Consider the following 21,165-nt stretch of genomic DNA (forward strand, 5'->3'; position numbering starts at 1 on the left):
AATAATCCAATTCCATATTATACTCTCAAATGTCTAAGTAGGCAACTACATCAACAAAGACAGCAAAAAGCAGCTTAAAAGTGACAAATACATTCAATGCCCATGTTTTCAATGTATCATTTGGTAAAATCTGTAACGTCAAAGCCACACAATTACTTGCTTTAGCTATTAATTATAAAAGAAAGGCCTATGTAAACAGATGTTAAAACAACTAAAAGATAAATGGAATCTACACCTTTTTAATAAAGTCTGTAAACTAAAGTGAACACTAAGTAAAATTTCAACACACAGAGAAGTACCTGTATTTTAATATATCAAGCCATTATTAACAACTCAAATTATAATAGTTTCTGTTAGAAATTTACGCACATTTGCTAGAATTAGTATTTTAAATTAATGGTAAATTCATCTTCTAAGATTCAAATAAATACTTGATAGGGCACTTTTATAGATTTTCACATTAATATACCGAATTAAAAGGATTCTCATATAATTTTAGAGATGTACTATTAATGAAATAAAATTCACTTTTCTCTATCTGAAAACTTCTCCTTAATAAGAGGAATGGAAATGAGGTGGGCAAGAGAAATAATTATCTACACACGAGTTAACTCTAAAATTAAAATTCCTTCTGGTGTTGACTAGAACATATTACATAAAAACAATTCTAGTTATTGTAGATATTTACAAGTTCTTGCTACCCAAACATTCATATTTTCATCTTTCTACCTCTGTACATAGTACTTACCTCATTTTAACTAAAGCATTTTATTACTCTATAAAACACATACATAATTGTTGCTCTTACAACCCAGTAAAATAGTAGAAATAAACTTAATCACATTCAAAGAAAAATGAACTTTGTTCCCAAAATATTTACAAAATGAACATCTCAAAATAACCTGTTATTTATAATTCATGGAGAGTTAAAACATGCTACCACAAAAGAAAAATTCCTAAAATTTAGATAGCATAAATGGCACCCTTACCCCTTTTTGGTTATTAGGTTTCTTTAAACAACGTTAACTAAATATTCATTCAAGACAAAATTTATTCAAAACAATCTATTTTACAAACTAAAACAATGGTAGTAAATTTAACACTGAGATGAAGGTGAGAGAGCAAGATGACTCACACTGGCATTGAATTTTTTTTTCAACAGGGAACATTAATCATTTGTAAACAAAACTATATTCTTAAACCACAGTGAGCAAAACACACTATACATCCATTCAAGGGATCACTTTCTACCCCCTCTTGTAACTTCAATTAACTCAGCTGTGCAGTGAGACAGGTTTTGTAATACTCAAAGCAAGAAAAATCAGAGCTAAAGCAATGAAAGCTAGCATACATATCCAGAGGAAGCAGAGCAGTTAGGATATATTAGAAAATATACGGAAACAGGGCTGGGAGCTATAAGGCAGACCTCACATAACCTAAGAGCTGCAGAAACAATTTTAAAATCTTATTACAACCAGTATCATTCACCAGGTAACTAAGATAATTTAATTTTCACATAAGCCTCAAAGCAACACTAAGAAGAAAAAGAAACATCTTCAACATGTAAGAATTTTTTTTTATTCTTTTGGCTTTTTTTGGTTGTTTTCAAATTAACACAAAGTTAATAAGCTGAACACACAATGCAAAGCATCCTAATCTTGGGCAATAACAAAATCTACGATCCTAAGATCATATTTAAGGTAGTAGAAAGATAATCAGACGAGGCTGGCCGTGGTGGCTCATGCCTGTAATCAATCCCACCACTTTGGGAGGCCGAGGTGGGCGATTCACCTGAGGTCGGGAGTTCAAGACCAGCCTGACCAACATGGAGAAACCCTGTCTCTACTAAAACTACAAAATCTGCCAGGCATGGTGGCACATGCCTGTAATCCTAGCCACTCGGGAGGCTAAGGCAGGAGATTTGCTTGAACCTAGGAGACGGATGTTGCGGTGAGCTGAGATCGCACCATTGCACTCCAGCCTGGGCAACGAGAGTGAGACTCCCTCTCAAAAAAAAAAAAAAATGTAATCGGACAGCAAAGGCAAGTTATTTAATCCAGACCCCACACCCAATGCTTAAAAATTGTCATGGATAATAAAGATTTGAGAATTGTAAAATCTCATAAAACAGGCAGAGGAAAAGCATGAATAAAGAGTATTAAAAAAATAATAATTTGGTTTCAGTAAACAAAGAAAAGCTGAATTGTTAATACAAATTTGCTGAGCAGAGATGTTCCAAAGAAGTAACAAGAGGAATGCAACCTTTTAAGTAACTCAACTATGAAACTAAAATTATTTCAGTAAGAAATGTACAATCTTAAAGCACTGAACTACTTTTATTTTGCTCAGAGTGGTCTGAGAATAGAGGCAGAAATTACAGAATATGAAGCACAATGTATTTACATACTGAAATTTACAATATTGGTATTTTCTCATTAAAATATTATCTATTTGAACTTAGATATTGAATACTTTTAGAAAAACCAATACATTTTAAAATGAGAGAATGCAATTAACATTACCAACAGTTCAAACACAAAAAAAATTAAGATGGGACAGACATTAACAGCTTGCCAAGATTAAGTTTCCAGTTAAAAAATTAAGAACTTGACCTTTTAGCCATTCATCATCACTTTAATAGATTACATTAGTATTTTATTTGTATACAGCCTTACTAGTGACATTCACTTTAGCTTTCAAATCACTCATTCCATTTAGTCCATTTAAGATTTACATGAAAGCTCAAAAGGACTCATATTTTAAAACTTCTAAAAAGGTCAACAGACCTTACTATGATGGTGATCAAATTTGCAGATAGCTTTTGTTTTTATTAAAAAGTTTTACTTGAATATATTTAATCCCAGTCCCCACCCCTTTATTCATGTCTACATCCACAATAAATACTGTTTGATATAGCAAATGTACAATAATCCAGGATAACAGAATTTTTTGCACTAGAAATGCTTATGTAAAATTTTGCTTGGATGAAGGCACATACAGTATTACAACTCAATTCTGATTAATGTACAAACAAAACATGGAAATTCTGGTATGGTACATCAGTGATTAAGAAAAAATGTCAACAATAGTTTGCACATTAGGAATTTGTAGCTAATGTCTGAATGGAATGAAACTCAAGTCATGATATAGTTAGGTGTACCCATTACTAGAATGTAATGTTAGCTAACTCAAATACTTTAAGATTAACAATGGATTTTGTTTACTTGGCTGACTATGCTAGTTTTACTAAAACCAGTAAGAAATTGTAATTAGTTAACTTTGGGTTTAAATTGGTTTGGAGGCCCCTTGATAGGCACATGCAATTTTGCAGATGAATTCAAGTTTCATTATCATGTCTTTACTAACTAGAAGCTTGCTGATAACTTATAAAGTCTAAAAAAAAAATAGGTAACTTACAGAACCTGTACCTTTCTATAATGGAAATGAGTGACATAGATAAGCATTTCAACTAATAACCCAGTCACAATCCACCTTAAGCAACTGATGGATACTGAGAATTTTTTTTCATTAAGGTGGGATCAGATGTATTTAACTCAGGGGGAAAAAGTGCTACATCTTTAAAATTTAGTGTTTAGATTTACATAACACAATATTCAATTTTTACATTCAAAAACAGTATCAATTTCAATAAGCTTAGTTTTAAAAGTATAAGATATTTTTTGCCTCATATTAAAAGAATGTTTTGAGATTTATATTATATTTTGTAATACACGGAAAACTATACAAAAATCAAAGTTTTGATATTCAATCTGCATATTCAAAATGTAAAGTATCAAAACCAGCTTTTTAACTTAAAAAGTCCTTAAAATTGTAAATAGTGTTAAGAGCTTATTTGTGTTCCATAAAAATAGCACGCTTATTTTCTAGGCATTTAAGGACCTCATTTGCATTATCTGTTATGGTTAAAGAAATTGCTATTCTGTCACAGAATTACATACACTTGATAAAGCCTTTAACTTTGCCCATAACAATTTAAATCCTAACAATTACCATGACTGAATTTTCAGTAAGTTTCCCATGATTACTGAAAATAATCATATAAAGAGTCTTTACCTATGAGGGGTTTGTTTAGCCCTTAATTTAATTTGAATATGCCAACCAACATATAAAGAAAAAAATTTTTAATTTACAGAATAACCTTTGTGTCACATGCATAAGCCTTATAGTGCCCCCCCCCAGCTCTTCACACGAATGCTGTTAACAAATATAAAAAATAAAATTACATGTGAAAATGAAGCATAAACAGACAACTCTTCCCACTTTATGAAAAATGTACACAAGAAATAGTTTTAAAATACAGAAAAAAAGACAATGATTATGATTTATGAATGAAACATCAAAGAAAATTATTTCCAGTTATTCTAAACTTGGGTATACGGCTTGACACAATTTAAAATTTTTTAGATATGGTGCACCTGAACCCATTTTAATTGAATAACTTTTACATCTTCTTTGCAAATTAAAGGATACTGTTTCTTTTAAAAACAAAAACCAGATGTCAGGATAGTGTCTCTTCTAAAAAAAAAAAAAAATTTCTTTTCCTTTTTTTTTTTTTTTTTTTTAGGAAAAGTCTCTTTGAATGTTGAGAAAACATCCTCCTGTATTATAAACTATTATTGTGTCAGATTTTCTCATAAATTTTTAGGGACAAATAAAACTAGTTCAGAAATAGTAACTTTCCATTTATTTTTAAAAATCCAAACACATAATATATATGTGAAATAACTCCCTGTATTTTGTATTCTAAATTACACACAACCTAAGTATGTGATTACAAGAATCCCAATTTTTAGATTTTAGAAGTACACAATGAGTCCTCTTGATTATTTCCTTGCTTTGTTAAGACCATTAACTATTTGAAACCTAAAAGTGATAACTCAGCAATAAAATATTCAAAGATAAAAGGGTCAAAAATTTACCTGTCATTACTTACCCATAATTTGTTTCAGATGTTTCCAGAAGATTACATTCCCAAGTAGTTGGACCATTTAAAATGTAGGTATATACTGTACAAACAGTAGCCTCGGAGTTATAGTTACTGTTAAGAATACACACACATTTAACAGGAACAAGGAATACCCACCTTCTAACGATGACGATACTCGCGCTCTCGGTCACGCTCTCGGTCACGGTCTCGGTCACGATCCCGGTGCCTCTCTCGTTCTCTGCTTCTCTCTCTATAATAATCGTCATGACGGTCTCTACTACGGGATTTATGACGCCGACTCTTTTCTCGTGATCTACTATGGTCCCTCTCTCTTGATCGTTCACGTCTTCTAAAAGAAATTACTGGATTAATGCTCTCCATAATTAGATAGCTTAAAAATATTCAATTTTTTGATGTCTAAAAAAATCTAAGGGAGCAAAAAATTCTTCGTAAATCTGGTTTAAACTTACTATCCTGAGCTGCCAATAATGATTTACCAGCTCACCAGTAAGCATGAACCAGAAATTTCATTATTAAAAACACTACCAAAAAATCAGCAACCGAACACATCACAGAAATGCATCACATCATCTATTTAAGCTAGTAGCCTAAAACAGACGTGTAGTATTTACTGAATGAACAAATAGAAAGGTACAGGGAAAATTTCAAAGCACCCATGTTTTAAGCTAAACAACATCTACAATATGATTTTTTAGATATAAGAGTCATGAAGTCGTAACATATGATGGGGCTTAAATATATGAAAATGACACAACCTATTAACATACGGTTCATGAGGAGCAGCGTTCAACACAAAGAAACTTTCTAATATGCATCTTTTATTCAGGGAAGAAGAAGAGGCACAGGAGAGGGCTAACAATTACGACCAGTAGCAAGAATTGATATAGTATTCACACTGTATTTAATATGTAGAAATGTTTCATGAACTGCCATTTTTTAAAAAGAAATAATTTAACCAAAGCTTACTGCCTAAAAGACTTCTACAAATTCTGCTAAATTTACAGTAAGGAAATAATAACTGTCTATTAAATAATATTTATGTCTTATATTACTACACCAGACAGCTAAGCTCCTTGATCAAGGCCTAAGTTATTACTTTTTTTTTTCAAGATAGGGTCTCTCTCTGTCACTCAGGCTGGAGTGCAGGGACACGATCACAGCTCATTTCATCCTCGACCTCTGAGACTCAAGCAACCCTCCCACCACAGCCTCCCAAGTAGCTGGGACTATAGGCATGCACCACCAGGCCCAAGTATTTTAAAAAATTTTTTGTAGAGATGAAGTCTCCCTATGTTGTCAAGGCTGGTCGCAAACTCCTTGGGCTCACGTGATCCTCCTGCCTTGGTCTCCCAAAGTGTTGGGATTTAACAATTATTACTTTGGACTTTAAAACTTAAAAAAATGATACAAGATACCTATATCTATGACAAATTTGTTCAGACACAAAGATTCTTACACTGGGTCAAAAAGGTAATAATTACAAAATTGGGGACCATGTCAAAGGCAGGCTCCTTTCTCTTAACTTAAAGACGACGACTACCAGATAGAGTACACTAAAGACACATCTAAGAATACCAAGTGAAGCTTAAAGGTCTGCCTTTCATATATAAAATTTAAAAGTTAGCAGCAATGCTTAAAAAAAAAAAAAAAAAAAGGGAACTACCTAAAAGATAGATCATTAATTTTTTCAGTCACTCCCTCATTCAAGAAATTTTTATTTAGCACTCATTCTATACCAGACACTCTGTAGGCATTAGAAATATTATAACGAGCATGGGTGAGCACAGTGGCTTATGCCTATAATCCCAGCACTTTGGGAGGCCAAGCTGAGAGGATCACTTGAGCCCAGGAGTTCAGGACCAGCCTGGGTAACTTAACAAGACCGCATCTCTTAAAAGAAATACAGTGAGCAGGATAAAGCCCCTGCTTTATCTCATTAGAGCACGTGTTTATTCAACATGTGCTCTAATGAGGAAAAAATATGCCTTGATAACAAGCATTGGTTATGGTAAGTACTATGGAAGAAGTAAAAAGAACAATATAACGACTAATTTGGGAGAAGCCCCCTCCTAAGAAGTTAGAAGGAGACGTGAAGAATAAGGAGTCAGCTATGTGGAGACAGGGAAAACTGCTCCCAGGAGAAGGAATATAAAGTGAGGTGGTCAAACATTTGATGTATCTAGAGAAAAAGGAGAAATATGGCTGGAGAACAGTAAGGGAGAGGTACAAATGAGGCTAAAAAGATAGGCAGGGGCTTTATCACACAGACCCTCAATCTTTACAGTCTTGTTTTAAGACTGAGTAGAAGTCTTTGAAGGGTTTTAAGCAAGCAACTAATATTTAGAGTTAAAAAAGAAAAAACACTCCAGATGCTAAATAATCAGTAAGTAAAAGCAAAGTCCTCTTTTTAAAGTCTCAAACACAGTATTTTTTCCATTTGTAAACTAACAGTTTTTTTAAATGGAAATGAGACAGGAAAGTTTTACCTTGATCCAGAACCATAAGACTTGGACTCAATTCCATGAAGGCAATCTTGCAAAGAACTAATAAGAACTTTGCAACGATCATCAGCGGACACTTTGGATTGTTTAATTAAAGAAATTGCAGTTACCAATGTCTCAATAGCACTCCCATAATCACCTGTGAGGGAAAGGAAAGAGTTTCAAGTCAAACAAATTTTGTTTACAAAATACCATCAAACCACTTGAGATAAGAGTGATAAGGCATTTTACAAAAGTACTGTGCTATAAAATAACTATGCAAGGCAATGTCTTCTTTTACTGTTTCACCATTTGCAAAAGACTTTCATGGTCATGATATTAACTCAACTTATTATTACAGGTGTGTAAAGCACATTATCATTTTGCAAATATAAGAATAAATAAGGTGGCTGGGCGCGGTGGCTCAAGCCTGTAATCCCAGAACTTTGGGAGGCCGAGACGGGTGGATCACGAGGTCAGGAGATCGAGACCATCCTGGCTAACACGGTGAAACCCCGTCTCTACTAAAAAAAAATACAAAAAACTAGCCGGGCGTGGTGGTGGATGCCTGTAATCCCAGCTGCTCAGGAGGCTGAGGCAGGAGAATGGCGTGAAGCCGGGAGGCGGAGCTTGCAGTGAGCCGAGATCCGGCCACTGCACTCCAGCCTGGGCAACAGAGCGAGACTCCGTCTCAAAAAAAAAAAAAAAGAATAAATAAGGTGTCGTAAGGCCCCGGAACCTTTAAATGTCAAGGGTAAGACTTATATCTATACCAAATAACTTAAAATTTGGATTTTCCCCACTACATTGTGACACACAGCTTTTTTCAATGCTTTTTAAACAAGTCACAGGTAATGATTTCGGAATACAAAAAGAACATGTAAATGACCTATCTTCTAGATTGTACTTACATTTTTAGGTCATTCCTAATAACATAAATAAGAAATTTTATTAATACAAGAAATATACAAACCAGCACTGGCATCAGATACAGCTCTCGAAATAGCACTGCTTGAGATTGCCCTATTTCTATTCATGATTTCTTCAAATTCAGCTTCACTTAATGGCGTTCTTGCAGTATCCATTTCCCTGTAAAATAAACACACAAACCTTAACTCATACTCAAGAGATTTCCTAGGTTAGTCACAATAGTGTATAGCAATTTATACTAGCTGCTTCTGACATGTGCTTTAGCAATAGTAGTTACTTTTCCATATTGAAGCATGCTACTTTTGCTGCAAAGAGAACATGTCTAAAAATCCTCCTATACCAGTATCTTTCAGCTAAAACAGAGTAGCAGCTTAAACACCTCATCTTCTTGGAAGGCAGAAATAACATATTTATATAGCTACAATCTAATTATTTAGTCATTGTTCCTATCTTTTATCATCAAGTACTTGCACAGATACACACTAACCTACCTTCCAGGGGGGCCATAGTCACCCCTATCATATGGTGGAGGTCGACCATATGGGTCTGTTGGTGGTGGACCTCGGCTATCTGATGTAGGCATGCCGCTGTTAGTTGGTGGAGGAAAGAAAGCTGGGTTCACATGCGGAGCTGGTGGTGGGGCACCTGGAGGTGGTCCAGGAAGATGCGGAGGAGGAGCTAGTGTAAGGGGTGGCCCAAGTGGACCGGGTGGACGAGGTGGAAAGGGGCCTGGAGGTGGAGGTGGTCCCTGTTGTGGAGGTGGTGGGCCAGGAGGGGGGCCGTAGCCTGGAACTGGAGGTGGAGGGCCAGGAGGAAGTGGACCCAATGGAGGCTGCCCAAAAGGTTGTCCAGGAAAAAGAACTGGTGGTGGAGGGCGATCTCCTCGATTAGGAGGCCCAGCTAGAGGAGGAGGCAGAACCTGACCAGGAGGTGGAGGACCTGGCGGACCAGGTGGGCCTGGCGGACCTAAGGGTGGACGTGGTGGAGTCTGTCCAGCTAAAAACAAAGGAGAAAGAGAAAAAAAAACCACTTCACTAATAAGATATTTTCTTTCATATGCCAAGATTATACTTTAAAAGCATAAAGCATACACCAAGTCTTTGTCTTTAAATAAAACCCGTATGGTAAATATTACACTACCAACTACAATGAAGTATATCCTTACAAACTTAACTAGCTCCATTTATGCTTAAGAAAAATTACTGAAACAAAAACTTTAATAAAAAAGATTACAATGCCTAGAGATATTTTCCATCTTTCAGTGTACACACACTTCTTACAGTGAAATCACCCACCTTATATTCTACTCTGATGCCAAGCTAGAAAGTGAAACAAGGAAAAATGATCTTGAAAGGCTTTTTTTAAGAGGTAAGAAAATAAGACGGATGTAAATATTCTATATATAAGTCAAGCAAGTTTGGAGAAAAATAAAGACCTTTTAGGCCAAAAATGGGTATTTCCTCTATGCTGTGCCCCATATGCCATGGAATCCTAGTTTCCAGGAACAAAGGCCGAGTTCCTTTAACAAGATGCTTGATCAAATTTCCTGGATTCCAAAAATAGCATAACAAGGAGAGTAAGTCACATTAATAATGCATTACTTGAAAAAGAGAGAAAAGGAAAAGAGGTATTAGGTAGACATGTTTTATCCATGGTAATTTAAGAAAAGTTTTACCTGGAAAAGGTGGGGGTGGCCCTCCTGGTCCTGCTGGCCCAGGAAATCTGTCCCCACCAGGAACAGCCCCTGGAAAACGGCCCCGTCCTCTACCACCTTGTGGAAATGCTGCACGGGAACTGCCTCCTGGAGGACCAGCTTTACCTTCCCCAGACATCTGTCCTGATTGTGTAGCTGCAAATATCCAAATACTCATAAATAGCAATTATTAAAAATAGTATTCTGAAATGTAACCACTATTATTAAAAACAACTCTATTTCTAACATATTAACTTGCAAATGCCTTGTGCCTATGCAAACTACATAAGGAAGTATGGGTTAGGAAAAACATTCACATCTATTTGGGTACTTTTAAAGACTCAAATTTTTCAGGTTTAAATATATTTTCCATAAGTAATCACGAGTTACTTTCAAAATACCAGCACTCTGCAGCAGCCAAGACCGAAATTCTTCAATAGATATCTTAATTTCAGTATTACATCATTTAAATTTTGTAACATACTTCTTCTTAAGTCTTAAGTGCTAAAACATTAAAAGAAAAGGAACCACTTGAATTTCTGTTAATTACATAATCATCCATCTTATCTCTTTACATAATAACATCCTTAAATGTGTAATGACAAATCTTTTCTATATTCAGTTTACTAAGTGGTGAAAGGTCTTGTTGCCAAGCAGAAAAATCAATGAACATTTTCCGGTTATCAGTGATCTCTCCCCCACCATAATATACATCCACATAGCTTTCCTTTAATCTAAGAATTAGAATGTAGTTTCCTTCTGTATCTAAGATGGAAATAATAGGACAAGAATGGCAGGGCTACAGAACTTGCACATTGTTGTGTAGTATTGGGTCTGTTATTATATCTGGAGAAAAATGGAACAAGAGTAGGTTTCTAGTACACAGGCCCACAGTCATAACCAGTGATTACATTTAATTCAAAGCATGGACTTTGTGAAATGGAGTTTCTAGTGAGCAAGTATTAAGATGACTTCTCTAGTATAAAACACCTAACAAATGCACTGGTTAAAATGTACGTATTTTAATAAAAGCCTCTGAGGACTGCTTACTTTTCCTGGACTGCATTTCAAATTGACTCAGGAACTGTTTATTGCATGGAGTTACAACAGGATTCTGACCATGAAGTTCTCTTTTAGGCAACAGATCCATTAACTTTTTTGAAGACGCTTCAGATCCAACACCAACAAGGGCAAACCTAAACGGTGTTTAAGGGGCGAGGATACAAAGTAAAAAGAGATGAATATTATTACTGTTATTCTTCTGTAAAAAGGTCTTAATCTGCTTTTATCTAAAAAAACAGCTAACCTCAGCTTAGAAGGCTGAGGCAGGAGGATTGCTTGAGCCCAGCAGTTTGAGGCTACAGCACGTTATAATCACAGTACTGCACTCCAGCCTGGGCAACAGAGTAAGATCCTGTCTCTAAAAATAAATAAATAATTTTAAAAACTGAAAATATTTCTTAAAACTATACGAGTACACATTTTTGTTCATATTCTATAACACCATAGAATTCAGTCATTCAAAATACATAATTTGGTGGTTTTTAATATTTCACAGTGTTAAAACCACCACCATAATCAATTTTAAAACATGTTCATTACCCCAAAAAGAAACTCCATATCCATTAACCATCACTCCCATTTCTTCCCATCCCTGTACCCTATGGAACCACTAAACCTAATTTCTGTCTCTGGACTGGTCTATCCTGGACATTTCATCTAAATGGAATCACACAATAGGAGATCCCTTATGACCAGCTTTCTTTAACTAGCATGTTTTCAAGGTTCACCCATTGTTACAGCATGCATCACCACTTCATTTTTTTTTATGGGTGAGTAATTTTCCATTATAAATATACAACATTAAAAGAAATCTATCCATCAGTACATGGACATTTGGGTTGCTTCCAATTTTTGCTACAATAAAAAGATGTACAATACCATTAACCATTGGGCAAGTGCAAATCAAAACCACAGATACCATCACATTCCCACTAAAATGGCAAAAATAAAAAAGACAACAAGTATTAAAGATGTGGAGAGGCCGGGTGCGGTCGCTGGCCTGTAATCCCAGCACTTTGGGAGGCCAAGGCAGGCGGATCATGAGGTCAGGAGTTCAAGACCAGCCTGACCAACATGGTGAAATCCCATCTCTACTAAAAATACAAAAACTAGCCGGGCGTGATGGCACACGCCTGTAGTCCCAGCTACTCAGGAGGCTGAGACATGAGAATTGCTTGAACCTGGGAGGCAGAGGCTGCAGTGAGCCGAGATCCTGCCACTGCACTCCAGCCTGGGCGACAGAGTGAGACTCTGTCTCAATCAATCAATCAATCAAGATGTGGAGAAACTGTAACCTTTGCACATTGCTGATGAGCACGTATTAATAAAATGGCACAATGGCTCTGGCAAATAATCTGGTAATTCCTCAAAAGTTTAAATACAGAGTTACCATATAACGCAGTAATTCCATTCCACGTACACATCCAACAGAACTGAAAATAACACGTTCACGCAAAATGGGTACACAAATATTCACAGGGGCATTTTCCTTAACAGCCAAAGGTGGAATTAACCTAGACATTCATCAACTGATAGATTAAAAGAAGAAAGTGCTATATCCGTGTAGTGGAGTATTATTCAGCCATAAAAACAAACGCTGATGCATGCTTCAACATGGATGAACCTTAAAATCATTATGCTAAGGAAAAAAGCCAGTCATATAGGACTACATATTTTATGATTCCATTTAGATGAAATGTCCAGAACAGGCATATCCAGAGCACATTAGCGGTTACCAGCAGATAGGAAATGGGAGTGGCTGCTAATCGGGTGCAAGGTTTCTTCTTGGGGTGATGAAATGTTCTGGAATGAGACAGTGGTAATGTTTGCCAAACTTCATAAATATAATAATCCCTGAATTGTACATTTTAAAAGGGTGCATTTTATGACATGTGAATTATACCTCAATAAGAAAAATAAATTTAAAATAATCAGAATGATTACCAATTTGTACAGTTACAGGATATTCTAAATTATTTGAGGGAGGGAGGGTCTTAGTAGCTTAAGAAGCTTAAGCTCTTTTCCCCCTAATGTTCAATATGATCTTGTAAACTATACTTCTTATTCTAGTCAACAAGTTCTGCTGTTTGCACCAGGATTATCTTGGGTCATAGCATTTATGAACAACTAAATTAATTTAACAAGTATTTATTAAGCACTTCTTATACGCAACGTACCATTCTAGAGCTGGAGATGTAATAGCGAACAAAAAATCTCTGCTCTCATTAAGCTTAAAGTCTTGGAAGAGACAACAAACAAGTAAAATATATCAGAGCGGAAATAAAGGAAACAGGATAGGAAGGTGCTACTTTGCACAAGGTGGTCATGGAAGAAAACTCTTGAACATTTTGAGTCCTGAATGAAGTGAAAGAGTAAGCCATGTAGATATTTAAGGGGGAAAAGTAAACCAAGAAGAGAAAACAGCTAAAGGTTCTAGGTAGAAATTGGTCTGGCAAACAGCAAAGAGACTAATGTGGCTGAAAGAGAGTGGTAGGATAGGGTTAGAAAGGTGGTGGGAAAACAGATCACAAAGTACTTTGTAGACAATGGTAAAGACTGAGACAGAAAGGAAGCCATGAGAAGATTCTGAGCAGAAAGAATGCCATCTTTTTTTAGAACTTCTATAATGTGGAGCATAGACTGTAGGGGGCAGTCTATACTTCCAGTTATGAAGCTACTGCCAAGTTTAAGTGAGATGATAGTGGCTTTGACCAAGTGGTGTAAGTGAAGTTAGTGAAGTGGTGTAAGAGAAGTGTTCAGACTCTGCATACATTTTGAAAATATTCTCAGTTTAGTATAACCTTCTAAGATAACTAAGCAATATATGAAATAAGCATATTCTTTATCATTTTGCATCTAACAATTTATCCTTAAAAGAAAATCCAAAATCTTTACCAAGACTTATATAAAATGATGTCTGCTGCAACATTATGTACAATAGGCAAAAGTGGAGATAACCAAAAATAAGAGGTAAATTACGGTAGCATACCAGCTATGATGCGAAAGAATTAGACATTAGAGATGCGTATTTATTTTTATTCCTTATATCAAACATATACACACATGAATTATAATTCCATTGTTTATTTTTAGGAAAAAGCCCAAAAGAATCTTCACTAAAATGTTAAAAGTAAACATCAACGGATGGTAGGATAGTGGCATTTTATTTTCTTACTTTTGGATATCTATATTTTATAATGTTCTCATTCTGATCCTATCTCACTTGTATAGTTTACTAGTGAAATACAGCAAAACATTCATGTAACACACAGTATTCAGCTGCCCATCTTCTCCCATCTCTTAATCACAGGCTAAACTGTGATTTCAACAACCATTTCAACCACAGAGAGAGAAAACTTGGGAAAATTAGAAAACAGATCTGTCCACATCTCCATTCTATTGGTTTTAGTGTGCTAGGTAATAGGGTACATAAAATGAACAGTATCAATCTCTGCTCAAGAACCTCCTTCCAATGTAAACAATCATGTGTTGTATGCACGTGTAATTAACATTAACTTAAAGGAAAGTTAACTTATTAAAAACTGTATCACTAGCTACTAAATCAAAAAGAAAGAAAAAAATCTTACCCCTTGGACTGGCCGTTTGCCCGATTTTCAAAAAATTTTATCTCCAAAATATCATTTACTCCCAAAGAATGAACTGCTTCAGTTAAGTCTTCATCTGTTGTCCACTGCAAGATATTTTTCCCCTCATTAACCATTAAAATATAACCAAGATTTTTATTATCCCAGTTTAGTTTTTAAGGGGAAACTTAGGACATACAAAATAAATGCTGAGTGCAAATCTAAGTCTAGTTAGGGCCAGTCAGGCTCCAATTTTTAAACAGCACAAAAAACATCTGGGAACCTAACTTCATTCCCTGATACGTATTTCAGAAACTAGAAGGTACCCTTGGGGTTACAATAGGATTTGACTCTCAAGAGTTTCTGGTACAGCTTAAAATTGCTATGATTTTAAATTGTGAATAAAACCAATTTCACTTCCTCCCATTAAAGGAAAATATTTTGAATTTCATCTTGTTTTTGAATTAAAACGTAGACAAGAAAAAACTAACATGTATTTAATATCTACCATGCACTTTATGTATTAACTATTTAACTCTTCTGACAACCCTATAAGCCCTATTATTATCCTCATTTTACACATGATACAATAGAAGTTAGAGTTTGCCCAAGGTGATAAAATTAATAATAGATGGTGGAGCTAAGATCCAAATACTTACTTAGCAACCATACTTACATAACTACACTGCTACTGTTTCCAATACTATAGAATACTCAGACTGGGTGATGGGAGATGTGCTACAAATTAGTTTTAAAAGAAATGTGAATAGGCTGGGCACCATAATGCCAGCACTTTAACAGGCTTGGTTAGGAGGATAGCTTGAGGCCAGGAATTTGAGGCCAGCCTGAAGCAATATAGCAAGAAGTCAGCTCTACAAGTTTTTGTTGTTTTTTTAATTAGCCAGGTGTAGTGACACATGCCTGTGTTCCTAGCTACTTAGAGGCCGACACAGGAGGATCACTTGAGTCCAAGAATTTGAGGCTTCAGTGAGCTATGATTACACCACTGTCCTCCAGCCTGGGTGATAGATAGTTTTGCAAATTGTCACCCCCACCAAAAAAAGAAATGTAAATAAAAAGGTTAAAAACTCAGTGTTACTAAGGAAATGCAATGGTGCCAAATTTTACTGATTTCTGGATATACAAGTTTTTAACTTTCAAGTATACATAATAACTAAATAGAGATATAAAAATTCTATAGGACTATTTTAATGATATTTAAAATGTAATGTTAATAAAAATATAAATATACATATGTGCATTTAATGAAGCTCTAAATCAATAATCTTAGTCTCATGACAACCCAAATTAAAATATACATACAGCAGTGCTTCTATAAATCAGATTTCAAATTTAAGAGCAGAAATAAAACTCAAATTTGTAATACAAATTAAATAATGGACACTATTTTTAAACCAGGAGTGATACTATGTCTCTTGCCTTTTACACTTGAATCCTGATTTGAGACCCCATGTGAGCATTATTTTTAGTGAAACTGCGCTATCTGAAGCAAGGTAAAGTGGTAGCATAAAAAAGGTAACTGAAGACAAAACTAATTTAACTATATTTAACTAGTATCTCCACCAAGAAAAGCTGAATGACCACAAAACTCAAAACTAGAAGAACTGGAATTAATGATGTTGCAAAGATATCTATATTTCCCTCCTCACTGGACAAGCAAACACGTATAGAAAAACAAACACAGTAACTTCAAACTTATAAAAATCTGGAGAAAAACAATTACTAGGGCAGTTCAAAATCAATTACCAATAATTTAATTCATATATTAACTTCACTCACCCATGTTAGATTTCCAATATATAACGCAATTCTCTTTCCAGTATATGTATAGACAACATTTGGTGCCGCTCCTTTACCGACATCATCACCAACTGTTGGTGGGAGAGTATCCATGTAATCCCGGTCTTCTGGGGCATCTCCATTATTTGCAGATGGAGATATGACATCGTCATACAAATCTATCTGATCGTGCCCACCATATTCGGCTTCCTGAGATGCAGAAATAATGTTCTAGATTATACAAAAGTCAAAATACCACTAAAACAGATTTGAACACAAATTCAACTTTTTGTTTTAAAAATCGGATAGAAAAAGGTCAAGGATGATTTCAGTACCAATTTTTTTCCATTTTATGCAATAGATGTATTCTTGAACAGGCCTAAAAAGTGAATTTCTTGCTGGGCATGGTGGCTCATACCTGTAATCCCAACACTTGGGAGGCCAAGGCAAGTGGATCACTTGAGGTCAGGAGTTCGAGACCAGCCTAGCCAACATGGTGAAGCCATGTCTCTAGTAAAAATACAAAAATTAGCCAGGCATGATGGCTCATGCCTGTAATCCCAGGTACTCAGGAGGCTGAGGCAGGAGAATCACTTGAACCTGGGAGGCAGAGGTTGTAGTGAGCCAAGACGGTGCCACTGCACTCCAGCCTGGGCGACAGAGTGAGACTTCATCTCAAAAAAAAAAAAGTGAATTTCCTTTTTTATTTTTTATTTTTATTTTTTGTAGAGACCAGGTCTTGCTACAATGCCCAGGCTAGTCTCAAACTCTTGAGTTCAAACAATCCTTCTGCCTTGGCCTCCCAAAGTGCTGGGATTATAGGCTTGAGCCACGGCACCCAGCCTAAAGTTAATTTCCGTATAATGAATCCTACTTTTCCACTGATACTTATAATATAAAAAATAAGTTCTTTTGGAAAAAGAAAGACATGGAGACAAATAACATGAAACTTTCCTTGGAAATACTCTTAAGTAATAACACATAAGTGCAAATAGACAAGTTTCTTTTAAACTGACATTAGAAAAATCACCCCAAAATCCAAAGCCATTATATCTTTAATATTTGATCACAGAAAAATAGTTATTATGTTCTATAGTATTCAGATCTTGTTTTCCAACCTTGAGGAATCTACTAATTTTTTTTAAAAAGCATAGTGAGCTGAGGCATAGGAAAGAAGAAATATGGGCACGTAAATAATTCAAAATGTCATAATGAACAAGGGAAAGAGAAATAACAAACAAAATACATGTAGAACTATCCAAATTAATTATCTTCCAAGTTGTATCATTCTCAGTGAACAAAGAGCTAATGCTTACCTGAATTCTTAGTTATCTAGTCAAGTAAATTAGCAAGAGAAAAGCAACAGACCACAAAACAAAGAGTAAAGCTCTGGCACTGTCACCAACAGAATTAAAGCAATGCTACTGGGTGTCACATGCCTAAATGATAATTAGAGAAAAGGAAAACTAAAATGAAACAGACATAGGAGCAGGAAAAAAATAGAAAAGAGGGTTCAATTTGTGACTAAGTACAGGAAAAATGAAATGTAGGTAAAAGCAGAATACTCAATACTATTTAATTGCCTTTGATAACCATTACTAGACCCATAAGCTTGACTGAGCCTGTAGCACAGGAAAATTTCCATTTTTATCTTCTACTCTCCCTTTCCACAACTAAGTACCTGTATTGGTGTGAACCATTTTATTCTTATGATGTAGAACATTTGACATAAGGAAAAAGACAATTACAAGACAACTTAAAAGTTCATATATAACTTACAGATTCTCCCACTAATAAAATTTACTACAGAAATATACAAATGGCACATATGGAGGAGCTAATGGTTTTAGGGGCCATGAGCCAAAATAGTCCCTAAATGGATAGAGAATGACCCAGAGAAAAGCATTTGTTATATGATGGTAAACAGAGCAACAAGATATTATTATGGGCCCGGGCTACTGTTTTGTTATTTAAAAGACAGCCAGAATAAGATCTTTTTAAAAGAAAAAGAAAAAAGCCTAGAAGGGGAAATATCATTTATATACATAAAGGGACCTCAAGTAATTATCAGGTAATCTATGTAATTAATGACGTATCCAATTTACTAGTTACAGGATGTTTACATACCAATTTTACTTGTTATGAGGTAGAATATCTAAAAGACTTATTTAATAAGGGGTCTGGGATCTCAAGGTTAAATCAGAGAACAAAGCTAAATTTAACAAAGGGCAGAAACTAAGACCACAAGTCACCGAATAATGCCATAATTTTATTGTTTGTACAGCAATCTAAAATAATCTTTAAGAAATGAGTTTTTGTTAAACAAAGTAACATGCTCAAATTTCAATGACCACAGAAACTAGGAAAAAAGAGGGTGTAAGTTTTGTTATGAAGTTTCAGTGTAGCTGAAGCTTCAGGCGGTGTGGCTGCAGCAGTAGTTCCATGCACTTAAGATACTAAAAAGTTTCCCACAAGGGGTGTTGGGCACTTTAATCTCTCTTGAAATCCGATTCTGTACATCAAGTAGAATTATTAATATTATTCAAAGGGAGTTGAGTTTCCATCCTCCTCAGCAGAAACTATAATCACAATATATGGTCTGAGGGAAAGTAAAAAAGAATGGAAGGGTTATTAACAGCAGTACTAAATGTATTTTTAAATTTATACTTTCACTTACATAAATGGGTGAACAGATTATTTTTCTTCTATTAGCTACAATTAACCTGTGAAAATGTTTACATAAGTAGACAAAAAATTTACAAGCATAACTGCAGCTACACTAACCTGGTACACCACAATCACTATTTTTGTCCATCCATGAATTCCTATGTTGACACAAACCAATTTTCCACATTGATATGATTCTACCAATATTTAGGATCAGCCATTTTGTCTGGCAGTTGTACTGCTTCCAAGTGGTTGTAGTACGATCCTAATTAAGACCATTGTCCCGGGGTCCATGTGGACTAGTTAGCTTCTCTGTTCCAAGGCCACAGCCTGTACACTTAGCCCCAATGGTATACATTTAAACTTTGTGGAAAAAATATAATGAATCTGAATACATTTGCTGCCATTACTAAAAATGAAACTCAAAGCACACTCTCATGTAGTATCAGTAATCTTCCTTTTAATCAGCTTCATATCATGTCAATCCTCCAGAGTAAAAAAATACAGAACACACTGAACTTTGTTCTTACTTCAGAAAGTAAGAAAACATGCATGATGTTTGCATGAGAAATTATGAAAAATGTATATCACAGGTCATACAGAAATAGAGCTCTGCAAGCCTACTGAACAAACTAAAGGTTTCCAGTTTTAAAGAAATATTTAACAGTATCATTTTTTATTACATAGTCTTTTCAATTATTACTTTTAATTTTAATGACATTCAAAAACAAGAAAATATCATCATCCCTCTAGTTATCTCTGATACCAAATGCTGCCCAATCTTATCGGCTGTTCATAGTAGCTGGCTAGCTACATTACATAAAGATGAGAATAAACAACAGCTCTTAGGGTTAAAAAAAAACTCACTAATCTTTTTCATTCCCTACCATTCTAAATCACTACAATCATTCTAAAGGCAAGGTATTTTCTCAACATTTTACGAAATAAGATTACGTTCTACATGACATACAAGTATCTGTTGCCAAGCCAGAGAAAATGGATGGTAAAATGACCAAAATCCTATTAGTTCCCTTAAAGTAAGGCTTCTCAACCTTTTCATTATCCCTGTCTACTGCCTCCCTTCAAGCAGTTACTTTTAGACATTTTTTCCCCTAATTACCTGTCTTACAATTTTAATATCACAGATACATGATACATATTGTATACCACTATTGGGATGAACTTGCTAGCTGTCAAAACATTCATCATTCTCCCTGACAGACCTGACATTTTTTTGATGGTTCTAAAATTACAGTAACATCATTCGAGGCTAGGCATGGTGGTTCATGCCTGTTAATCCCACCACTTTGGGAGGTCAAGGCAAGAGGATCCCTTGAGTCCAGGAGTCTAAGACTAGCCTGGCCAACTTACGGAGATCCCATCTCTACCTGCCCCTCCCCAAATACACACACACACACACACACACACACACATTTCGTGCATTATATGATACTATCAGTAAATGCACAGCAAAGGCCACTTGTTTCAAAGCGTATTTTAAATTATTTCCATTTAGAGAAATATATGAAGGGGGGAAGTTACATTTTGCATTTACAAAATATATCCTGTACCTAGGAAAGGAAACACTAGTATGCAAAATCCAATAGCAAATAACCTAATGCATATATTTTTAAAGAAAATATAACATTTTATCTAATTATGTTCTGAGTAGGCATTAAAATTGGCTAGTAATCCCTGTAAAAACCCCTTCCTTAACTGATGGTAAGGAAGCCAATTTGGTACTAAAAATACGCCACATAAACCATAGTGGACAATTCATAGGCAACTAAATTAACTGTACCCATAAATAACAAAACAGAGAAGAGTTCTAGCTTCCCTGAACATTCCTATCCATTTTTCTGAATCAATTCTAACTAGCTCATTCTCAACCTGACAGATTTCAGATGGTTTCCTAGTAAACATAAACAAATCATAAACAACGTTTCTCTGATATTTGTCCAAGAAACTTACTTTCATTAA

The 21,165-nt window shown here is 35.2% G+C and overlaps 1 protein-coding gene across 4 annotated transcripts in view; it reads right to left on the reverse strand.

Moving 5' to 3' along the window:
* Positions 1–21,165, reverse strand: part of CPSF6 (cleavage and polyadenylation specific factor 6) — a 34,642-nt gene that overhangs the window by 6,717 nt on the left and 6,760 nt on the right. The window contains exons 2-10 of one of the 4 annotated variants that reach the window (XM_033221317.1): positions 16,519–16,728; positions 14,722–14,825; positions 11,123–11,268; positions 10,055–10,228; positions 9,815–9,925; positions 8,871–9,375; positions 8,423–8,538; positions 7,456–7,609; positions 5,105–5,294 (exon numbers count right to left, since the gene is read on the reverse strand). In XM_033221317.1, coding sequence (XP_033077208.1) covers positions 5,108–5,294; positions 7,456–7,609; positions 8,423–8,538; positions 8,871–9,375; positions 9,815–9,925; positions 10,055–10,228; positions 11,123–11,268; positions 14,722–14,825; positions 16,519–16,728 — 1,707 coding nt within the window. In that variant the 3' untranslated portion in view covers positions 5,105–5,107. Of the gene's footprint in view, positions 1–5,104; positions 5,298–7,455; positions 7,610–8,422; positions 8,539–8,870; positions 9,376–9,814; positions 9,926–10,054; positions 10,229–11,122; positions 11,269–14,721; positions 14,826–16,518; positions 16,729–21,165 lie in introns of all 4 variants that reach the window. The other 3 variants (XM_033221316.1, XM_033221318.1, XM_033221319.1) reach the window with 3 other exon arrangements.

The sequence above is a fragment of the Trachypithecus francoisi genome, unplaced genomic scaffold, assembly GCF_009764315.1.
Source record: "Trachypithecus francoisi isolate TF-2019V2 unplaced genomic scaffold, Tfra_2.0 Lachesis_group11, whole genome shotgun sequence".
NCBI lineage: Eukaryota > Metazoa > Chordata > Mammalia > Primates > Cercopithecidae > Trachypithecus > Trachypithecus francoisi.